The sequence below is a fragment of the Aotus nancymaae genome, unplaced genomic scaffold, assembly GCF_030222135.1.
Source record: "Aotus nancymaae isolate 86718 unplaced genomic scaffold, 86718_ANA_hifiasm-v0.15.2.pri h1tg000032l_0, whole genome shotgun sequence".
Taxonomy (NCBI): domain Eukaryota; kingdom Metazoa; phylum Chordata; class Mammalia; order Primates; family Aotidae; genus Aotus; species Aotus nancymaae.
This window is the reverse complement of record NW_026988445.1, coordinates 18,099,281-18,121,469: the sequence shown is the minus strand read 5'-3', so window position 1 is coordinate 18,121,469 and position 22,189 is coordinate 18,099,281. Positions and strand designations below refer to the sequence as shown.

Sequence of the window (22,189 nt, the reverse complement as noted above, 5' to 3'; positions counted from 1 at the left end):
CACCTGAGCCTCCAGCAAGTCAACCGTTTTTCTGATGAAGGATCTTGCCTCCACGTTGATGGCTGTTGACTGATCAGGGTGGTGGGTGTTGAAGCTTAGGATGGCTGTGACAATTTCTTAAAACAACAATGAAGTTTGCCACATTGATTGACTCTTTCTTTTAGGAAAGATTTTTCTGTAGCATGCGATGTTACTTGATAGCATTTGACCCACAATAGATCTTTGAAAATTATCTCAAACGCTGCTACTGTTGAATCAACCAAGTTTATGCAGTATTCTAAATCCTTTGTTGTTATCTCAACAATGTTCACAGCATCTTCACCAGGAGTGAATTCCATCAAAGTTGCTCATCCGTAAGAAGCAACTCCTCATCTGTATAAGTTTGATCATGAGCAATTCAATCACATCTTCAGGCTTAAATTCTAATTCTAGTCCTCTTGCTATTTCTCCTACATCTGCAGTTACTCCCTCCATTGAACTCTTGAATCCCTCGGTCATCCATGAGGGTTGGAGTCACCTTCTAAATCTCTGTTAAGTTTATATTTTGACATCCTCTCATGAATCATAAACGTTGTTAATGGTATCTGGAATGATGAATCTCTTCCAGGTTTCCAATTTTATCTGCCCAGATCCATCAGAGGAATCTCTATTTATGGTAGATATAGCCTTACAAAATGTATTTCTTAAATAATAAGACTTAAAAAGCAGAAATACTCTGATTCATGGGGTACAGAATGAATGTGGTATTAGCAGGGATGAAAACAACATTAATCTCCTTATATATTTCCATCAGAGCTCTTGGGTGATGAGGTGTGTTGTCAATAAGCAGTAGTATTTTGAAAGGAACGTTTTTGTCTCAGAACTAGGACTTAACAGTGGGCTTAAAATAGTCAGTAAACCATACTGTAAACAGATATGCTGTTGTCCAGGCTTTGTCGTTCTGCTGATGGAGCACAGGCAGAGCATTTTAGCACAATTCTTAAGGGCCCTAGGATTTTCCGAATGATCAATAAGCATTGGCTTCAACTTAAAGCCAGCAGCTGCATTAGCCCCTAGCAAGAGAGTCATCCTATCTTTCGAAGCTTTGAAACCAGGCATTGACATCCCCTCTAGCTACGAAAATTCTAGATGGCATCTTCTTCTAGTAGAAGACTGTTTCGTCTGTATCGAAAGTCTGTTGTTTATTAGCATTAGCAGCCACTGTCATCTGTTGTCTCACCTAAATAACTTGCTGGATAACTTGGTATGGCTTCACTCTATCAGCACTTGCTTCTTCACCTTGCACTTAAATCATGGAAATAGCTTCTTACCTTAGGCCTCATGAACCAACCTCTGCTAGCTTCCAGTTTTTCTTCTGTACCTTCTTCACCTCTCTCAGCCTTCATAGAATAGAAGAGAGATACGGCCTTGCTCTGGATGAGGCTTTGGCTTTTGCTTAAGGGAATGTTGTAGCTGGTTTTGTCTTCTATCCAGACCACTCAAACTTTCTTCATATCAGCAGTAGGCTGTTTTGCTTTTTAACCGTGTGTTCTCTGAAGCAGCACTTTTACTGTTTTCAAGAACTTTTCTGTTGTATTCACTACTTGGTTTGCTGTTTGTGAAAGTCAACACAGTGAGGTGCCCAACCTCTCTGTGAAAGCAAGAGGCCTAGCTTTCAGGCTGTCTCAGCTTTTGACATGCCTTCCTCACTAAGCTTAATCGTTTTTAGCTTTTCATTTAAATGGAGAGAAGTGTGACTCTTCCTTTCATTTTAACTCTTACAGGCCATTGTAGGGTTATTATTTGGCCTAATTTCAATGCTTCTGTGTCTCCAGGGAAAATAGGGCAGTCGAGGAGTTTAACTTTTGTCTCTTTCCTGTATTATTACCCCACAGCACTAAAACATTTTGAAGCAGGCAGTATTTGTATCCCCCGTATTTATCAGTTTCTGGTACACAGTTAGACATCCACTGTTCACCATTTGAATAAGTGAATTAAAGTGGATTAAGTAGGTATGTATGGAAGGCTAAATAATAGTCTCCAGGGGTGTCCAGGTCCTAATCCCTGGAGCTTGTGTACGCTCCCTCATATAGCAGAAGAGACTTTGCAGTTTTGGTTAAGTTAGGGATCTTGAGATAGGGAGATTATCCTGGATTATCTGGGCGGGACCTGGCTGGGACCTAGATGCCATCACAGGTGTCCTTATAGGAGAGAAACAGGGAATTTTGACTACAGAAGAGAAAGGCAGTGTGGCCACTGAAACGAGATGCTTGGCTGCTGGCTGTGAAGATGGAGGAAGGGCCATGAGCCAAGAAATGTAAGGAATGTAGGTCTAGAAGCTAGAGAAGGCAAGGACGTGGATTTTCCTCTAGAGCTGCCCAGGGGAATGCAGCCACTCCAGAACCTTGAATTTTGCTTGTTAAAGCTGAATTCTGCTCTCCAGAGCTGTGTGCAGTAAATGGAGTTGTTTTAAGCCAGAAGTTTGTTGAAAATTCGTTACAGCAGTAGGACAGGATAGGTCTGTTGCCATGTAAGTTCTAATAGATACATAAGTTCTCGGTTTTATAAATACTTCAAGAAACTGTATTGCCCCTGTCACTGACAGAAATGCCTGCTGCAGACTCCAGGATGCTTCACACTGTCTCATCACTTCTGGCATGAAATGAGCTACCTCCCTATTTTTATCTCAATATTGCTGCTTGAGGTCAAATACAACCATTGTTTTTGGACAGTACCAGAGGAGCCTACTTTTACAGTTTGATGATTGAAGAACAGTTTATTAGGCACCTCTCATTTATTAGGCACTATATCAGTAGGCCTGGGATGTAAAATTGGAAGGATTTGGCCTTTTTGGAGGTAAGGGGAGTATTTCCAGTGGAAATGGTGTTTGGATTGAGTCTTGAATGATGAGTAAGAAGAATGTCAAGTGAAGAAAAGTGGAAGACATTCCAGACAGAGGGAGCAGGTGAAGTCCAGAGTTGATCCCATCAATGGTGGAGTATGCTTCCCTAGTCCTTTATGAGTCCGGGGATTTGTGAGAGAAGAGCCTGGAGAAAGCTTGGAATGATAGCATTGACAAACGTGAAGGAGAAGATGGGTGAGTAGATGGAAAGTCAGAAGATAGATATTCATGTAAGTATGAAGACAGAATCAGAAAGGTCTATGGCTGGAGTCTTGGGAAACACTCATGCTGTAAGGAGAGGCCGCAGGAGGAGCCATGCCAGACACCTGCAATGAAAGACCAGGAAGCAGTCTCACCTGGAAAAACAGATGTCATAGAAGTGGAGGAGTAGAGGGACCCGACAAGAAGGGAGTGGCCACTGGTGTCACACAGCAGACAGCTCCTGCAGTCGGAGGCCTGGAAGGTAGTTGGATTTGGCAACAAGACCTTGAGTGGAGCAATAGCTTGGCAGAAAGTTTGATGTGGATTGAAGATTAAATACTAATTAAGGAAACAGGAATGAGAGAGAATGATGACTTCAGGAATAGGTACTATCCCCACTGACAGGCTGTAGGGGAGTGAAACAGTCACGGTTTCTGTCTGTGCAGAAGGCCGTGTCCATTTGCAAGGACCACCGGCCCTTCCTCCCATTGACTATGCCTCCCTCCTGTTTTTAAAACTGAAGGTATATTTTATGTACAGTAAAATTTACTTTTTTTTAATGCACACATCTGAGAGTTTTGAGAAATAAATATCATGTTACCGTTACCACAGTCAGTGCAGAATAGCTTTGTGACTCCAGAACATTCTCCCATGCCTCCTCTGTAGTCGGCCCCTTGCTCTTCCTTCCAGCCCCTGGCAGCCATGGCTCTTGTTTTCTGTCCCTGTGGCACCTGCTGAGTGTGAGAGCAGTACACATATTATCATTTTATGTTGTCATCTATTAGAATTAGAGATTTAATTTTCTTAATCTGAGGCTCTCAATCTTACCATAAAAAGTAGTTTTATGTATTTACTCTTGTATACCTACAATAATTTGAAACTCTTTTGGATCTTGTTATAGGGCTTATCAAATGCCAAATATAGAATTGAGTATTTTTGCAAGTAACTTTTTGAAATGTGTTATAAGAAGGAAGCTTTTGTCTTATGACTCTTGTATTTTTGTTTGCTTTCTGAATATTTTTCTTCATGCATTTGGCTTATGATGCATTTGACTCATTGAGAGAAAAACAAAAGTTATTGTCAGGATAGTTAACTAACTGCAACTAAGAATATTCTAAACTGATTTAAGTTTAAAGATGCGTTTTCCAGAAGATCTAATGTCATGGGTCCAATAGTCACTAATGCCAACTTGATACAGTGACAGTGTAGTTAGTAGTCTGAAGTAGACAATTAACTTTTAGTCTCTGTTTTCACTGAATATTTTTTTTGTGCCTGCTTCTGGATCAGCTCTTCTTAACCCCAGATCGTTGTTTATCTATGCTTAATGTCACTGGAGTTTTTATGTTTGTAATAGCTACCTTGGCTATTATCAGTACACAATACAGCCATGCATCACTTAACAATAGAGATATATTCTGAGAAATGCATCCTTAGGCAATTTCATCATTGTGCAAATGCCATAGAGTGTACTTACACAAACCTAGATGGGATAGCCTTCTATACATGTAAGCTCTGTGGTATTACATTTTGCTCCTAGGCTACAAACCTGTGCAGCATGTTACTGTAGTGAATACCGTAGGCAGTTGTAACACAATGGTAAGTATTTTTGTATCTAAACATAGAAAAGGTACAGTAAAAATACTGTGTGAAAGATCAAAGGTGGTACACCTCTATAGGGCACTTACTGTGAATGGAGCTTGCAGGATTGACTAAAACTTGCTCTGCGTGAGTCAGTGATTAAGTAGTGAGTTAATGTGAATGTCTAGGACATTATGCTACTGCAGACTTTATAAACGCCATACACTGGGCAACACTGCATTTATTAAAGTTCACAAACATTTTATATTAGGCAATGCTTCATTTATTTAAAACATTTGTTTAATAATAATTAACCTTAGCTTACAGTAATTTTTCTGCTTTATAGCTTTATTTTTTTAGTGTTTTTACTCTTTTGTAATAACACTTAATGCACACAGTGTACAACTGTACAAAAATACTTTCTTCATATCCTTATTCTGTAAGCATTTTTTCCTACTTAATTTACTTTTATTTTAAGAACGTTTTTTGGTTTTGAGTAATATGTTGGATTCCCATGTAATGACATCTGTAATGTCACTAGACGATAGTAGATTTTCAGCCTCATGATAATCTCATGGGACCACCGTTGGTATACGTGCTGCATCGCTGACCAAAGCAGCATTATGCAGCACATGACTGTATACCCGAGGAATGTATTACCCACTAAAAAAAATAGGCTATTTTCCTTTTGTGCCAGTCTAGGACTATACTATGTCAGTAATTCACCTTTCATCTTTTAAAATAGTTTGCTTGCTGCTTCCATCCCTGACTTTAAAGGGAAATAATGTCAGTTCTAATCCCATTTGGTTGCAAACAGCAAATAGGTAAATGATTTGCCTTTTCAAGGTCTAGCCAGTATTCATTAGTGGCTTTGGATAGTGTGTATTCTGAGTGATTCAGGTGCTGTTTTCCTTTGCTGATCTCATTCTGTTTTCTGCTCTCTCAGCAACTTTTCTTATTCCTTCAAAAATCTTTGTGGCAAGCACTGGCATAACCAAAAGCCTTTGGAATACCTATAGGTTTTCTTCAAGCTTGTAAATGTTCACTGTATTCTTTCTTTTTAGCTAAAAAAACCTTAAGTAAGGGTAAAAAAAAATCGATTTTATGAGGATACACCTTGGAGAACTGACCTGGCAGCAATTCATTAAGAAATAAATGAATAACACCTGGAGGTTTGCCTTTACCACCTGCTCACATGAATTATTGGTAGGATGGAGCTGCTAAAAATAGATAAAATTTTAAGCTGCATTCATAAGCATTTGGGTAATTGCTCCCTCTATTTTGTGTGGGTCGGACCATATCTTGAATATTGTGTTAAGTTCAGGTCATTTCAGAGGAAACATTTTAAAAGTTTGAAAGTTGCGATGAGGTGTTTTTTGGCTGCTTTTAGCAGAGCTCACTGATAAGAAACCAGCAGTCTAGAGGGAATTGTTTACAGAGGAGTAGGCTTCATGTCATTTAAAGGGTTCAGAATAGAGTATTTGCTTCATAAGTAGTGACTATTTTCTGGAATGTTCTCCCCATGGCTGAAACAATGCCCACATGTAGTGATTGTACATATGCGTAAGAGAAGAATGACTCTCTTAGGAAAGATATCCTGGAGGGATCCCTGTGTTAGATGAACAGTATGGCCTCAGGTTCCACCCTTTGCATGTAGATGGTAGGGTTTTTAGATCCCTCAAAGACCAGTGATTTTATGTGAAAGAAATGATTAGCTGATGGCATTGTAAACCAAGTTACAGGATTTGTAGATAGAATTTGACTTTAGCAACTCACTGACCTTTTATGTATTTTATGTTCCTAAATTGTGCTTTAGACTTTATGAATGTTATAAACTTTAGAAACATTATGCTGTTTTAGTGACATTGTAATGAAAAGGTGATCTTTGCTGCACTACTGATCACCAAGATTAATCTGGCTGGCCTGAAATGCTACTTAGGTCACTTCTGGCGCCCTCATTGAGTCAAAGATGATGACTTTCCCAGATGGAGGGAAACTGTTTTCAGTATCGATTCTTTAGCCCTGTTCCTCTTTTGACAGTTTCTAAGAATGACAGTACCTCTTTCTAATGATGCTATTCACATAATCACAAAATAACAACTTTGGAATAGGGAGGCTTTTGCTGTTCAGGAACTAGTGAAAAGCATAATGAGAAGAGGAAGTAATTGAAAATGAGGTGTAGAATTGCATCCAAACTGGAAGCCAGAAGATATGATCAAACAAATACAGGGAAATTGTTGTGTATGAGCTGTGTGGTATTTCCTCAGAGATTTGTTACACAAACTAAGAGATATCCATTCCGCTTTTTGTTCCTTTCTCTTTCTTTTGATGCTACCCTCTCTCTTTCATTTTAGAGCACCAAAACTACTTTGGAATAGATGAAAACCTTGGTCCAGTGGCAGTTAGCATCCGGAGAGAGAAGGTGGAAGATGCCAAGGAGAAAGAAGGATCCCAGTTCAACTATAGGGTGGCTTTCAGGACAAGTGAGGTAATGGAATTCCTTGCCATTGTTATTGGGCTAAAGTCTAAAACTTCCTTTGATGTTACTGCTTGAGTGTGTTTTAGATACGGTACTGAGTTTATTTTTTTAATGTTAATGATTGCAACATTTAAGATAATTAAAAAGGGCATTGCAACATTTTATTCCAAATGAAAAATTCGGAAACATGTCATGGATATTAAGTGGCTATATTAGTTCATTGTCACACTACTATAAAGAACTACTGAGACTGGGTAATTTATGAAGAAAAGGTTTAATTGACTCATAGTTCTGCAGGCTTAACAAGAAACATGAGTGGGAGGCCTCAGGAAACTTAGAATCATGACGAAAGGTGAAGGGGAAACAAGCACTTCTCACCATGATGGAGCAGGACAGAGAAAGAGAGCAAAGGGGCAAGTGGCACACATGTTTAAACTATCAAACCTTGTGAGAACTCACTATCATGAGAACAGCAAGGGGGAAATTCACATCCATGATCCAGTCACCTCCCACCAGGCCCCTTCTCTAATTTGACATGAGATTTGGGCAGGGACACAAATCTAACCCATATTATTTCACCGCTGGTCCCTCCCAAATCTCATGTCCTTCTCACATTGCAAAATACAATTATCCCTTCTCAACAGAACCCTAGTCTTAGCTCATTCCAGCATTAACTCAAAAGTCCACAGAACAAAGTCTCATCTGAGACAAGGCAAGTCCCTTCTGCTGATGAGCCCATAAAATCCAAAACAAGTTAGTTACTTCCAAGACGCAATGGGACTGCAGGGATGGGTAAATGTTCCTGTTCCAAATGGGAGAAATGGGCCAAAAAAAAAGGGGCTACAGGTCCCATGCAAGTTCAGAACCCACCAGGACAGTCATTACTACCCACACTTTGTTACACTGAGGACCCAGGTTAGCTTCTTGCCTGTCTTGCTTTTAGTGGAAAATGAGATTGTTGTACAAATGACACAACATGTATAGCTAAATAGGTAGAGATACTGATTTATATAAATAATTAAGTCTGAAGCTGGGCATGGTGGCACATGCCTGTAGTCCCAGCTACTCAGGAGGTTGGGGTGGAAGGATGGCTTAAGCCTCTGGAGTTGAGGCTATAGTGAACTATGGTTGCACCTCTGAATAGGCTCTGCACTCCAGCCTGGGCAAAATAACAAGACACTGTCTCTTAAAAATGAAAAGAAGTGGATCTGTCCAGCACTTTAGCTTTTATCCTTTTAGTACGTTTTAATTAGAGGGATATATATTTGGCAGATACTCCAGAACATGTATTTTGGTTAACTGCTTCCAGATCAGAGAAAACACAGAGTCCTTTTCTAGTTTCCAGCTGCATGAACATGTGTACCCCTGTTCATCTTACCTAGTACATAGATGTCCCAGTGACCTAGGCTCTATGTATGTGTGACGTAAAGTCTCTCTATTAAAGTGACATATTTTAAGTTATAGACCTGTGCTTTTCATTTCAGTAGCCACTAGCCACAGGTGGCTATTTAAATTAAATTTAAATACTTAATTTAATTTAAATGTTAAATTTAAAGTAACTAAACAAGATTAGAAATCCTTTTCCTTCATGGCATTAGTGATTTTAAGTGTTCAGTAGCTAATGTGGCTGGGGCTCCCGTATTAGCATAGATAGAGAACATTGTCCTCATTGCAGTTCATGTGTTGGCCAGTGTTACGGAACATTATGCACATGTTAGGTATCCTTATGACTGCCATCAACCCAGCTCCTGTTGTTAGTAGTCTAAGGACTCTCTCTATTCGCTCTGGGCAACAGAGTGAGTCAGAAGGAGATCGGATTAGAACCAGGTCTCTTCATTTATGGTTCTAGGGTTTTCTCTGTCATCGTATTAGATCTTAGGCACATGCTCCAAATATAGATTGCATGTTTCAGTGGTGGATTTGAGGATACCTAAAAAAATCATAAGACAAAATTTAGTGGTTATCTTCTCAGCACTGAATTACCCTGCCCATGGATGCCACTGGCTCTTGTTCTCCTGTTCAGCCTCAGGAATGGTCACTATGGAAAATTGAAGATAAGAAAGGGAGTGGAAGAAAAGAAGATGGAGAGATAGGAGAAAGGGAGGATGGAAGAAGAGTGATCATGGCCAGGTCCAGGATCATCATATCTAGTTTCCTCTCATGTGGGTTCAGAGTTGTAGGAATGCCCTAATTTTCATAGCATTGCTCTGCCTTGCTTCTCCTCATTCTTAAGCATACATCTGCTCATTTCCACTTCACCTGGCTTGTTCCTGATCCTTGTATACTGTTATTTTTTAAAGACTCTGCGTGTTGGCTGGGCATGGCTCACACCTGTAATCCCAGCACTTTGGGAGGCTGAGGCAGGTGGATCACAAGGTCAGGAGTTCAAGACCAACCTGGCCAAGATGGTGAAACCCCATCTCTACTAAAAATACAAAAATTAGCCAGTCATGGTGGTGCGTGTCTGTAGTCTCAGCTACTCAGGAGGCTGAGGCAGGAGAACTGCTTGAACCCAGGAGGCGGAGGTTGCAGTGAGGTAAGATCACACCACTGCACTCCAGCCTGGGCAACAGAGCGAGACTCTATCTCAAAAAAAAAAAAAAAGACTCTGAGTATTGATTTTGTCTCTTCAAATGGGGCACTTTCAACCCTTTTGCCACACTCAGAAAGAGTCTTGCTTCTCTTTTTCCTTTCTTAAGGCAGCCAAATGATTAGACTGTAAGTGGGTAATTGAGAATCAGTATTAACGGAAGTCTTATGTTTTGTCTCTGCAGCTTACAACTCTGAGAGGAGCAATTTTAGAAGATGCTATACCCTCTACTGCTAGGCATGGTACCGCACGAGGACTACCTCTCAAAGAAGTTTTGGAATACGTCATTCCAGAGCTGAGCATTCAGTGCCTGCGACAGGCTTCCAGCTCACCCAAGGTCTCAGAGCAGCTGCTTAAGCTTGATGAACAAGGGGTGTGTATAATGTGAGATTGTGTTTTTCTGTATGAGTTTGTGTCTGTTTCTAAAAGTTTTGGAGTTTTCCCATCCGTCTTTCTTGTAAGATCATTTATTTTAAATGCCTCAGAACATTTTCTCTTTAGTTTTTCCCAAATATATTTTTATACTAGTTTGGAAACATGATGCCATTATAGTATATAACACACCTCCTGCTGAGTAGTGACTTTTTGTTATTACCAAGGTTTTGGTGTGTCCCAGCTTGCAAGAGTGCATCTGATTGCATGATTAATAGAAGTCAGTAGTGGTTTTTTCCAAGGTTTAAAAATCTCATGTTGGCCCTTTCCCTGAACCAGCATTTAATCTTGTCTGCTATGTGGAAGGCATCATGCTGACAGATGGGTGTGAACAGCAAGCATTAGAAAGATCAAAGCTGACTAAGACCTAGTCCTTGGCCTATAGGGACAGTAAGATTAAGAGCAGAAAGGCCTCTGCATTGCAGAAGATGGTAAGAGATCTTGGAGAGGTGTAAATGCAATGAGTACTTTGGGAAAGAAGAAACATCTGACTGGGCAAATCTCCCGAAGAGGTGGCATTTTAACTGGACCTTTGGACTTGGATGGAATCCTAAGAGGGAGCCATGAGGAGTTGCTGTTTTAGGAACTATGACTGGTTTCTTTACAAAGAAAAGAGGGGTGGTGAGGTGTGGTGGGGTGGGAGAAGTAAGTTGAGCCTAGAACAAATGAGACCTAGAATTCTAGCCTAAAGAACTCGCACTTGATTCAGGCAGTGGGGAGCCATCGAAGGTTTTCTGTTAGGGTGTGATGTGATCAGAACTGTATTTTAGGAATATTATTCTGGTAAAAAGGAATTGTACAGGCTGATGAAGATAGAGATTGATGGCTAGGTGGAAATTAATTATGTGATTAATTGAACTTGCCACCTATGTAGTAGGTAGTTCTTTATACCTTTGTAGGATATTGTCCAGGAGAGAATTAGTGATGGACAGAATTGAGATGTTAGTTCAGAATATGGAAAAAGATATTTAAGTTTCATGTGCACAATAACTCATAGAGGAAACAGCAGTATATACTCAAGTGCATGCAATATATTTTAAATGAGTGGATTTGCTTTTAAATCTATGATTTTAAAAAGACAGTGACAATGTATATTTTCAGAATTTCCCCAGTAGCATTCTTCTGTATGTTTTAGAGGAAATATGAGATATTTCTTGGTTGACCAGATAAGACTGTGGTTAAAGTCAACTATTTGACACCTCAGGTGGCTAGAATTCTAAAAGTGATGAAACGTTAACACTGCATTATTAGCAAAAAGAAGCAGATATTCTAACACTCAGAATGAATAATCTTGAGCTCTGTCTCAGGAATGAAAACTGACATATTAACAACCAAACCAAACTCTAATGTCGAGCAGTTGACTTCTAAAATTGCGTAATACACAGAATAGGTTTACCATGATTATGACTGGTAAAGTATGTGGAATATATGAAATGTTCGTGAAAGAGTTGATGAAAACATATTATGGCGGGTTAGAGAGGATATAGTGGGGTTGGTTGAAAGTGCTGGGAGTTCGGGCAGGCTTGACGTGAAGAATAGCGTTTATTTTCATGTTGTAAGAGAGGTGATGAAAAGAACTTGCCACCTATGTGGTAGGTAGTTCTTTATACCTTTGTAGGATATATTGGTTCTCCCTTTAAAATATATCATTGTACTACAGAGCAGGTGCCTGGTGGGTAAGGCATTCATTTGGTCCCCTGAGGCTGCTCTAGAAAGTTTTATAGAAGGTCCATGTTCCCCAGAAACCCTCAGGGCTCTGCCCCTGCTACCATCTAGGGCTTCTTTTGCCGAGCAGTGAAAAAAGACATCATGGCCGCTACAAGTTGATTGATGTAACCATCAGTTTCTATCCTTATCAGCCTGTTTTAGGCATCAGTGAATGTGAGCCTCCTTTCTTCTATCAGAATAATCTTCCTAAAATACACCTCTGATCACGCCACATTCTAATGGAAAATTTTCGACGTCCCCCTATTGCCTTCTGAATCAAGTACAAGCTCCTTTGGAATGTCTGTGTAGTCAGATGGGTCTAGAAGCTATGCCACGCGATTCTAAAAACTAGGCATTTTAAGTATCTTTACTGAACACCTATTTACAGTCTGATGTCAATGAATGAATTTTGAAAATGAGGTTCTGCTTTGATACAAACCACTGCATTTCATATTTCTAGTAGTAGTTCATGGGCTTTTCTCTAGATTTTATATTTGTTTGACTTTGGTATACTTTCTTAATGCTGTTCAAACTTAAGCACAGTATGGCATTTTAACTCCCTAAAACTCTGAATTGTATCAGATTTCCATTATACATGATGAAAATACACTGTTTATGTTCATTTCTTTAAGAGATTGAACAGCTTTTTTTAACATCCCGGTTTCTAAAGAATCCTTACAAGTCACTACCAGCCTATTAGGGTAGTAGAGACAAGCAGTGCTGTTTTTTATTCATTTTCCTAATAGTAAATCTTCCCAGGAAGGGATGGGCCAATTTTGTTATTGTTCTAAGGGTTTCTTAATCTTGAAAATATATTTAAAGTATAACCTCATATGGGTCGGGCTTGGTAGCTGATGCCTGTAATCCCGCACTTTGGGAGGCTAAGGTGGGTTGATCATGTGAGGTCAGGAGTTCGAGACCAGCGTGACCAACATGGTGAAACCCTGTCTCTACTAAGAATACAAAAATTAGCCAGGTGTGGTGGCGGGTGCCTGTAATCCCAGCTACTGGGGAGGCTGAGGCAGGAGAATTGCTTGAACTGGGAGGTGGTGGTTGCAGTGAGCCGAGATCGTACCACTGCACTCCAGCCTGGGCAACAGAGCGAGATTCCATCTCAAAACAAAACAAAACAAACACACTATATATATATATATATTCTCCTTATATATATATATATATATATATATCCTAATATATATATACAAAATTATATATATATATCTATATATACAAAATTATATATATATATCTATATATCTCCTAATTACTTATATATATCCTAATTACATGTTGTTTCTACTCTTTTGTAGTTTACAGTCCATCCTGGTTTGTCATATAGCCACTGAGTATATGTGCTCTGTATAAGACAGGTTTCAGAAGTAGAAGATTCTGTGGGTGTTTAGATCATTCCTTCTGTTCTTTCAGTTTGGTTAGATGTTTTGAGTAGGAAGACTCGAACACTGGAGAATTTTCAGGAAAGTAATTATTAAACAAGACCTTGATGGTTTTGCTACTTTATCTACATAATTTCACCGCTCCACTTCTAAAATTCCATTTTTCCTTTTTAAAAAGACTATCCCAATGTATTTAGTAGGTAAACTCAAAATTATATAGGTCGACTGTAAACAAAGTGTTATTTCGATGAATTATGACAGCTCTATCTTAGGATATTATGAAATCCTTAATAGAATTTTTAATTGATTCTTAAGGTCAACTACCCCATTCCCCTCTTGTCCACTCACCCCAGATATGTATGTTTACTCAATATCAGATTTGCTTTAACTGAAGTCAAGCAGGTCTAAATAAATGAGACTACATGCCTTGAACAAGTAGACTGAGTCAGGAGAATGGAGTGGAAGGGATTTATTGCACACTCAAATATACGTTCAAAGCAATTCTGAGGCTTTGTTTTTTCTGACCTTCATTTGAATGTAAATTTTCTTGTCAATAATGACAAAGCTTCTGGCCTTGGAAATAGAGCTGCCAGTTTTTATCCTGTCTCAGAAAATGGGGCATGGTTTGGATCCTCTGCTGTCTGGGCAGTATGTATGTATGTATGTCCAGCTATCAGCACTGAAGCCATAGGGAATTTTGACAAGTGAATATTTTTAGTTTGCAGCAGTACTTATGTCCAAGTGCAAGCCTAGTTCTATCCCTGGACTGTGGGACTGGTGTAGCTCTTATCAGACCAGTTAAATAAAGGTTGGTGCAATAGACTAAGTATTAGGCTTAGCTTGAGGTTTAATGAAGCCTTGTTCTGAGAGAATGAGGAATTTTAGTGTATGGAATCTGGAGTCTCTTGTTTACTTTATATTATGATGGAGCTGAAGAAGTATGTTGCTGCTTTCTGATATACCCTGGGAGTATTTAGTAGTTGATACCACATTTTGATTGTTTTCCAGGTTTCTGAAAAAGACTGGTGAGAGAAGTGTTTTTACTGAACATTTTATTCTGTTATTGTTTTGCTGGAATCAGTCCTTGTTGTAAACAAGCCACAATTCTTTAAGTCACTGGAGGTATTTCTGTTGTATCAGTTTCACTTGGCAAACTGATCAAAAGTAGGCGTGACTGGCAAGTACCTGTGAGTTCCATGCCATGTCATGTGTGTATCAAGGTGTTTTCTTTGGAGCCAGGGTATGGCAGCTATCCTAAGACACCTGAGGGCCTTGAAATCTGTTTTAGCCACATCCACTCATTCCATGGGCACAGGAGCTTCTTGGATGGAAATGCAAATCCTGTTCATGGTTAGGATCTAGACACAGGCTGATGTGCCCGATGGCTGGGAAGAGAAGGGTGTGAAGTTGACAGCACAACAGTCAGCAATTAGGTTTCGTGAGGTTTCAGTTCTCCAGTTGTTTGGTCTTTGCCTGAATGAGAGTTCAAGAGAAATAGCAAGCCCACAAGACTCTCCGAGTCAGAGAGAAAGTGTGCCAGCCCAGTGACGGCTCTTCTTGACATACAGTGCACACCCTGGGCTCCCAAATAGCTCTACTCCAGAACTCCTCATTAAAGAGCTGGACAGGAGAAGAGGAAGGGGTTTCCTCCTGGAGATGCCAGGGCATACTGAGGCAAGCTGTCTTTTGTCCTGAGGCACTGAAGACAAAGGTGGCCTTCAGGTGACATGGCACATGGCACTGGCAATGGTCTCAGGTAAGAAGGAGCAGAGGATGCGCAAACAGGGACAGCAGCCACCAGGGCAGAGTGACCTCCAAGGATGAGGATCATGGTGCAGCAATTCTACTGAGTGCAGTGGAAGCAGTGGGCACTGAAGTGCACAGGCATTGGAGTTAGCATAGCAGCTCTAGTATTCTGCGGTATTAATGGTGGACTCTCATTACAGCCAGGGCCAAATAACTGGAGAGCTGAAATCCTCTTCTCACAGCGAAAGAGAAGTCAACTAACATCGTGTCCATGATGGGAAACAGTCATTTTCAGGCCATGTCTTAGTATTAATACAGATTCCAACAATTACAGATTTCACCAACATCTGTGTAATAATTGGCAATCATAATAGTTTCTCTAATGCACTTTAAGATCTCGAAATGTTTTCTGAGTCACTTAGGAGCAAATAATGTTTATAATAAAATGAGGTTAGGCATTTTTATTATACTTAATTTTTTTTGAAGATGATCATCTATTCTCAGTAAATGTGTTATCTCATTGACTTAAATAATTGTGTTGATCAGAAACATTGATTCCTCAATCTCTGGGTAAATAGAAAGTGTTGTTCTTGACCCTACTACAGTAGTAGTTCAGTAAATTTATAATGTTAGGTATTGAGTAGTATACGAACACCATCTCATATCCCCGCCCTGAAGGTACAGATCATTTTCCTCATTATGCAGTTGGGGATCTCCTGGCTTTGACAGGGTCCCAAGGCCCATGAACTGCGATGCTGTAGCATCCATCAGTATAGGTAACTGATTCAGTCAGATTGTAAACAGGTGATGTTTCCTTTTGTAGTCTCTCATAGCTCTTAGTCAAGATCGGAATACATTCAGAATATATGGGTAGTTGACTCAACCTGCTCAACTCTAAGTTTACCCAGCATGCAATAAATGTTTCCTGATGTCTGCTGAGATCACCCAGGCAGATGTCACATGCCTTTCATGCATAGTATGTTGTCATTAGATAATAATATGGATGAGACTGCTGTCATCACTTTGCTGCTCCAGGGAAATGAGTATCATTTTGCCTTATTTTACTAAGATAGTCAGCTATGAATTTTGATTAAAGGCTCTATTTTACAGCTTGATAATAAAAGTGAACAGTGTTATGGATTGATGTCTTTAGGGAATTGGCGATGTCTGATAATCTGTCAGCCTTTGAGGCTCAGATTGCTGGTAGTAAGATTAAGAGCTCTGATTGCCTGAGTGAGAAGTAGTTCCTCTTTGGGGGACATAAGAAAGCTATAAAAATGCATCCAGTTTCTTACTGGCCTTGGGAGGAAGTCCCATGGCTTCCAGCATGAACGTGGCATTGACCTAAGACAGGATTATAGCAAGAGCTCCTCAGTTGCTATTAGAATTTTTTGTAGTACACTTTATATTTAGCAGATATTTTCAAAATAGTTAAAAATGTAAGAAATGAATATGAATTTACAGCCAGAGTTACTTTTTTATGGCAACAAAACATTTTATGTTTATATACATATATCATAATTTCCATTGGAATTCTACCCTTACCAGACCTTAATTTGATTTGTTTTTTCCTTACAGTCTTAACATATTTACAAGAAATATATAAAATTCAAATAAAGAAGAAAAAGGTATTACTAGAGAGGGAAACTTTTAAAAGTTTGTAGCCTTTTTTCTTTCCAACTTAGAAGATAATCCTAATTACTATATGAAGTGTATCAGATTAAGTATTTCCACAGTTCTATTTTTAAGTAGTTGCTTGAACCTTGACTTCCTGTCCTTTTTGGAAATCTGGCAAATCCCACATGGCCATGGCCATTATGTTTTAGGGTTTCTGACATGTCTCCAGCTGTGTTCTGGGGTTTCTGGGTTATTATTTGTGGCATCTCGCACGGTGGCAGTTGCCTGCTCTTTTGCTTATTCGCTTGTGGGAATTGTTCTGGCATGCCTTCTTAGAACACTTCTCAGCTTCTGTAGTTTTAATTTTACTGGAAGTTAGGTTGTCTGATATGCTTTGCCAAGTAATTATATTTCTCCCCCATTTCAGCTGAGCTTTCAGCACAAGATCGGGATCCTTTATTGCAAAGCAGGCCAGAGCACAGAGGAAGAGATGTATAACAATGAGACAGCGGGACCAGCTTTTGAAGAATTCCTTGATCTGCTGGGCCAGAGAGTCCGACTGAAAGGATTTACTAAATATCGAGCTCAGCTGGACAATAAGAGTAAGTTTAATGTTTGTGTGTGTGCACAGTTTTAATTCTCCTAAGGTAGGCGTGCTGCATAAATCTAAGTAAGTGATCACGTGCCCTCCTGTCTCCGACCCTAGAAGCAGCCTAGGAAGCTTATTTGGAATAGAGTTTAGATTTCCTCAGATGAACAAAGGAAACACATTTCTCAAGAGGTATGTGCTTCACAGCATAAGCTTAAAGGGTCAATTCTTTTTCCTTTGTAACACCAGCAGAGAGATTCCCCAGTGTTTCATGAAGAATTTTTTAATATTTTCTTCTTTCTTTTACCCTAACCTCTTCTATTATACCCTTGTTTCATTATACCAAGGACAAGCACTGCATTTATTTCTAAGAGACAAAATATTAACACATCCATTCATGCTGTGTTATTGGGCTTATTTTGTTCATTTCCAGATTCATGATGTTAACCCAGGGGGTTGGAGCAGTGATTCAAAAGCTAATGCATCTTCACACGATGCACCCTTATAGCAGACCTTCACATGTACCCCCTAGGTCTAAAATAAAAAAAAAAAAAACTGCTGCATCTTATTTTTCAAGGATTTTAGTTAGATCCCCTTAAGCGGAGCACATACTGGCTGTACAGTGGCAGATTGACTGGCCAATCCAAAACATGGGCTTTATGCCCTCCTGGGATACATGAATTTGTCTGATATCTACACATAATCTTATTTCTCGTGATGTCTGTAAGTTCTGTATATTTTATCTCTGTACTGTTATTTAGTTGCTATGAGTATCTAAAATACCAGGCAGAGTAATTTTATATTCATTGGAAAATTCTGTTTATTATTAAAAATTGTGTTTCCTCTTTTAATAAAAAGAGAGGAACAGATAGTCTAAACTTGGAGGATCTGAACAAGCATCTAGTCCCAACTCCAAGTAGGAGTGGTGAAGGGGAAGTTTTCTGTGTGGGAGTGTCAGGTGTGGCTGAGCTGGGATTGGAACTGAGGTGGCCTGATGCCGTGTCTTCCTGCCTTCTATTCTCCTCCCTTAGTCACCAAGCTCTGTCCCCAAGTGTACTCAACGTGGGACTGTCACTGATACTCCATCTGGATGAGGGTGGCATCTGTAATCAGTTCCGTTTTTTGACCTGTTTTTGAAAGTAGCAGTTACAAGATAGTTCACAAGTCCCAATTGTGTAAACTCACACATGGGCCCCCTAGGTGTCCTCTACACACGCCAGGGATGGAGTTTGACTATTATGTTAAATGTATAATGCTCATGTCTCAGAAATAATACATGGTACCCAAACTACAAATATCCTTATTTTTAATAAAGACCAACATGCCATTTTCCAATTTTCCTTCTTTATTTCTTTTCAAACTCCTCTTTCCTGTAAACAACCATTTACCCACTAGAGATGCTGATATTCTTCTCTTAAGGATATCCTTCCAGGAAAACCACTGCTGAGGTGAACTCTTATTACTATGTGTGTTGTAATTCACTCTCTTCAGTGAATTGGATTGAGAAAACACTTAAGAATTTCTGATCTGTGTTGTCTGCAAAACTACAAACAACATAGACAATCCAAGTGTTTTCCTACATATAGAATTGACAATTGGCTTTGCATTTTTATAACATAGGCAATATCCTTGATACATTGCAGATGTAGTATTACATGCCTTAGCTCAAGGAGATGAGAACATAACTAGATTTTGATATGTTGACTTTGATAATAAATCTGTATGTTATTTTTAGGAGCTAGGCATTTTGTGAGATGCAAAGAAGTCTGACATTCTTTTAGTAGAGAGGAGATATGTGAGAATTAGATATGGGAGAATGGTCAGATAAAAATTATGTCTCTCAAGGAACAGACAAATAAAAATCTTCCTTCTAGAATTTGGGGGAATTGAGTTCTAGTTATAACTCTGTCTGCCCATCAGACTTAGGTCAAATCTGGGCCTCAGATTCCTCATCCTGAGGAAAGTTCAGGATGTTGGGCTAGAATATCTGGGATGTCCCTTTCAGCGTTAAAATGGGTTGTTTCTCACTTGAACACAAAATGAAATGGAGTAGTAACTTAGGGGATTTGAGCCACTAAGATGCTCTGTTAACTGGATCAGAGTACAGAATTTCAGCCATGAAAAGCCTTTATTGAGCTAGGTGCAGAAAAGGATAAAATTGATAGTCTGTATCCCTTTTTGAATAGAAATATTTATAGCATACCCCAGAATAACTAGCCTTGTTAGTTTACATTCTCTATTACCTTTAGAAATTCCTCTTTTATATGGCTTGAGATAGACAAATTATTGTCACATTTTAAAACGTAGTTCCCCCCCACCCCCACTACCCAATGCATCTTTCTTCCTTCCTTGCAGTTTCCTAAATCTGAAACATAATGTCAGTCAGCATTTCTCTTTCTGAATTTGAACCACCCTGATAGCAGTGTTGTGTTGGGTGTCATTGAACATACCAGGCCTTTTCATCATCCATCCTTCGGTTTTGTCATCAGTGAGTCCATTATTCATTGAAGGAGCATCCATCCTGCCCTGGGAGGGTGCTTTCTCACATCCAGAGAAAGCTACGTTCACTGTCAAGGTTCCGAGTCAAGAGAATTAAAATGGAATGTACTTTCTAAGAAGTCCTTTGAAAATAACAAATGTATATTTAGTGAATTGTTAAAAGGAAGTTTTTTTATTTTTATTTTGGGACTGACATATATAACTTTTTAGATAAATATTCTCTCTGTCCATCTGTAAATTAATTTGTTGGTGACTATATGTAAACACTAAGTATTCACCTTATTCATGAAAATGCCTTTTATAAATGTCTTTTCAGAGCATCTAAGAACTCTAGAGGATATTTTTTGTAGACAGTTTTGAGGTCTGTTTCTGAATTGGATATAAATGTTGGAAAGAAAGACATACTACAGGGTTCAGACAAAAATAATAAGTCCATGAAGATTGAATGTTTTCATGCTTTTAAAGTAAAAATTTAAATTTTTAGATTAAAAGAAGATTAACTTAAGATGACTACTTAGAGGTTTCTCCAACAAACACAGTGGAATAAATGATGTTAACAACACTGTTTCTTACTGTTTAAAAAGTAGAAAAATAAGTCTATATATAGATCCAGAATTGACAAAAAAATTGAATTTCATTTACATTTTCCTTTCTGTATATCTTTGTTTTCATTATCCATATGTAAAAAGTCATTCAGAAGTTTACTCCCAAAGTACTTAAATATTTTAGTCACCAAGTTAGTTTTAATATGTGAAACTCTATCTGAGATACTCTTATTTATAATACAGATGGAGTTTGAATTTATAAAGAATCACTCTGCCTTCCCAAAGATGAATAGTTTTATGATTAATAGGGGTTGAAATGTCATAGTTTTTTTAATATATGTGTCACTGCATAATATACTATAAGTGATCACATTCATTCTCCATATTCTTAAGTCCTGTAATGTATCACTGTACTTCTTCTTGAAAGGAGAAAAATATTAATTACATTATTCAGGGAAAGATATCTTCAGAATAACATTTTTTGTTTTCATTTCCATATTGAGTCAATCTTGTTTATTTTTCTGGGTTCTGGAAGATCAAGTGCCCAAGAATAACTAAGAGTTAACTGTAAAAACACACACATACACACACACACACACCCCCCTTGTTTCATCTTTCTGGGTTCTGGAAGATCAAGTGCCCAAGAATAACTAAGAATTAACTGTAAACACACACACCTGTGTGCGGATGTGGCCAGACTATCCACCAGTTTGTCACGGCCTTCAGATAATTGCACCCAGACCTGCACCAGCTTCTCTCCTGTATTGCTCACCTGTATACTTGGTGGCAAAAGCAGTTCACTTTCAGTGGGTCACCTAAATCCATATTGTGAAGGTAAGAACAGAAAAGAAAAGAAGGTGCAGTACAAAGCAGTGGGGAAGAAAAGGAGCCCCTCAGTCCACAGCCCTGGAGCAGGAGGTGGTAGAAACAGTGCTTGGTAAGAACTGGATGGGCAGTGTCCAGATTATGGTTGGGTATAGCTTGGTGTTTTTTGTGGGTTTTTTTTTTTTGGCAACAATAACCTTTTAAATATTAAAGCACTAATTTTGTAGTGGCTTACTTTGCTTCTTTAATTCATCTTTGTTTTCAGCTGATTCCACGGGCACTCACTCTCTCTATACCACATACAAAGACTATGAACTCATGTTCCATGTGTCGACCCTGCTTCCCTACATGCCCAACAACAGACAGCAGGTATGTCTTCCCTAGCCTGGAGCTTTTTATCCTGAGTATGAAATCTGAGGTGAGCCCACTGATGATATTGATGCATTTAGAACTTGCAAAGAATCAGTGAGGGTTTTTCTTGAATAGCATTAATCATCTTTGACTCTTTGATCATTTGGAAGTATTTGGGCTTTAAAGGGAATATTATTGCACTTTTTTCTTTTAAAACTTAGAAACTCTTCCACACTCAGATTTATTGCTTGCTAGACAAAATCTTTTCTTAAGAGAAACTTGTCTCAACTATGTTAATTACGAAAAGGCCAACTGTGTTGACCTGACTTCGGTTTTCGCATGTGGGTGAATAGCTTATTTATAGAGAATACTATTTGCAGTTGTTACTGGTGCTGTTTTCAGCTGTTCCTCTCCATTCCATTTTTGTTGTTTTAATTGGACTTATTGGCCAAACTTTATTGACCCTTTTAAAGGGGAAAAAATCAGAGTGCATCATGCTTTGAATACAGCCACTCAGTAAGAATTAAGAACCTTTGAAAACTTGAATGATGCATAAATGATTATCAAGTAATTTAGTTGTTAATATAACTATAAAATGGATAGAGTAAGTTTTTTTGCCAAGATTACTAGAAATTATGGCCATTTTTTATTTTGTGCTAGAAATATTTGAAATGCTTTGTCTACTCTGAGCTTGGGAGGAGTTGGAGGATTATTTGGGATGGAAAAGGACCTATGTTTGGGATAGAGAGAATCTA

General features: G+C 38.8%; 1 protein-coding gene across 7 annotated transcripts in view; it reads left to right on the top strand.

Annotated features, from left to right (window-relative positions):
* SIPA1L2 (signal induced proliferation associated 1 like 2) overlaps positions 1 to 22,189 on the top strand; it is a 240,857-nt gene that overhangs the window by 140,612 nt on the left and 78,056 nt on the right. For all 7 annotated transcript variants that reach the window (XR_010345113.1, XM_064383605.1, XM_064383603.1 and 4 more), the window contains 4 exons: positions 7,015 to 7,148; positions 9,914 to 10,102; positions 17,053 to 17,227; positions 21,349 to 21,452. Coding sequence is in view for 6 of the 7 variants with exons in the window: in XM_064383605.1 (XP_064239675.1) it covers positions 7,015 to 7,148; positions 9,914 to 10,102; positions 17,053 to 17,227; positions 21,349 to 21,452 (602 nt within the window). In the remaining variant the exon portion in view is untranslated. The remainder of the gene's footprint in view (positions 1 to 7,014; positions 7,149 to 9,913; positions 10,103 to 17,052; positions 17,228 to 21,348; positions 21,453 to 22,189) is intronic.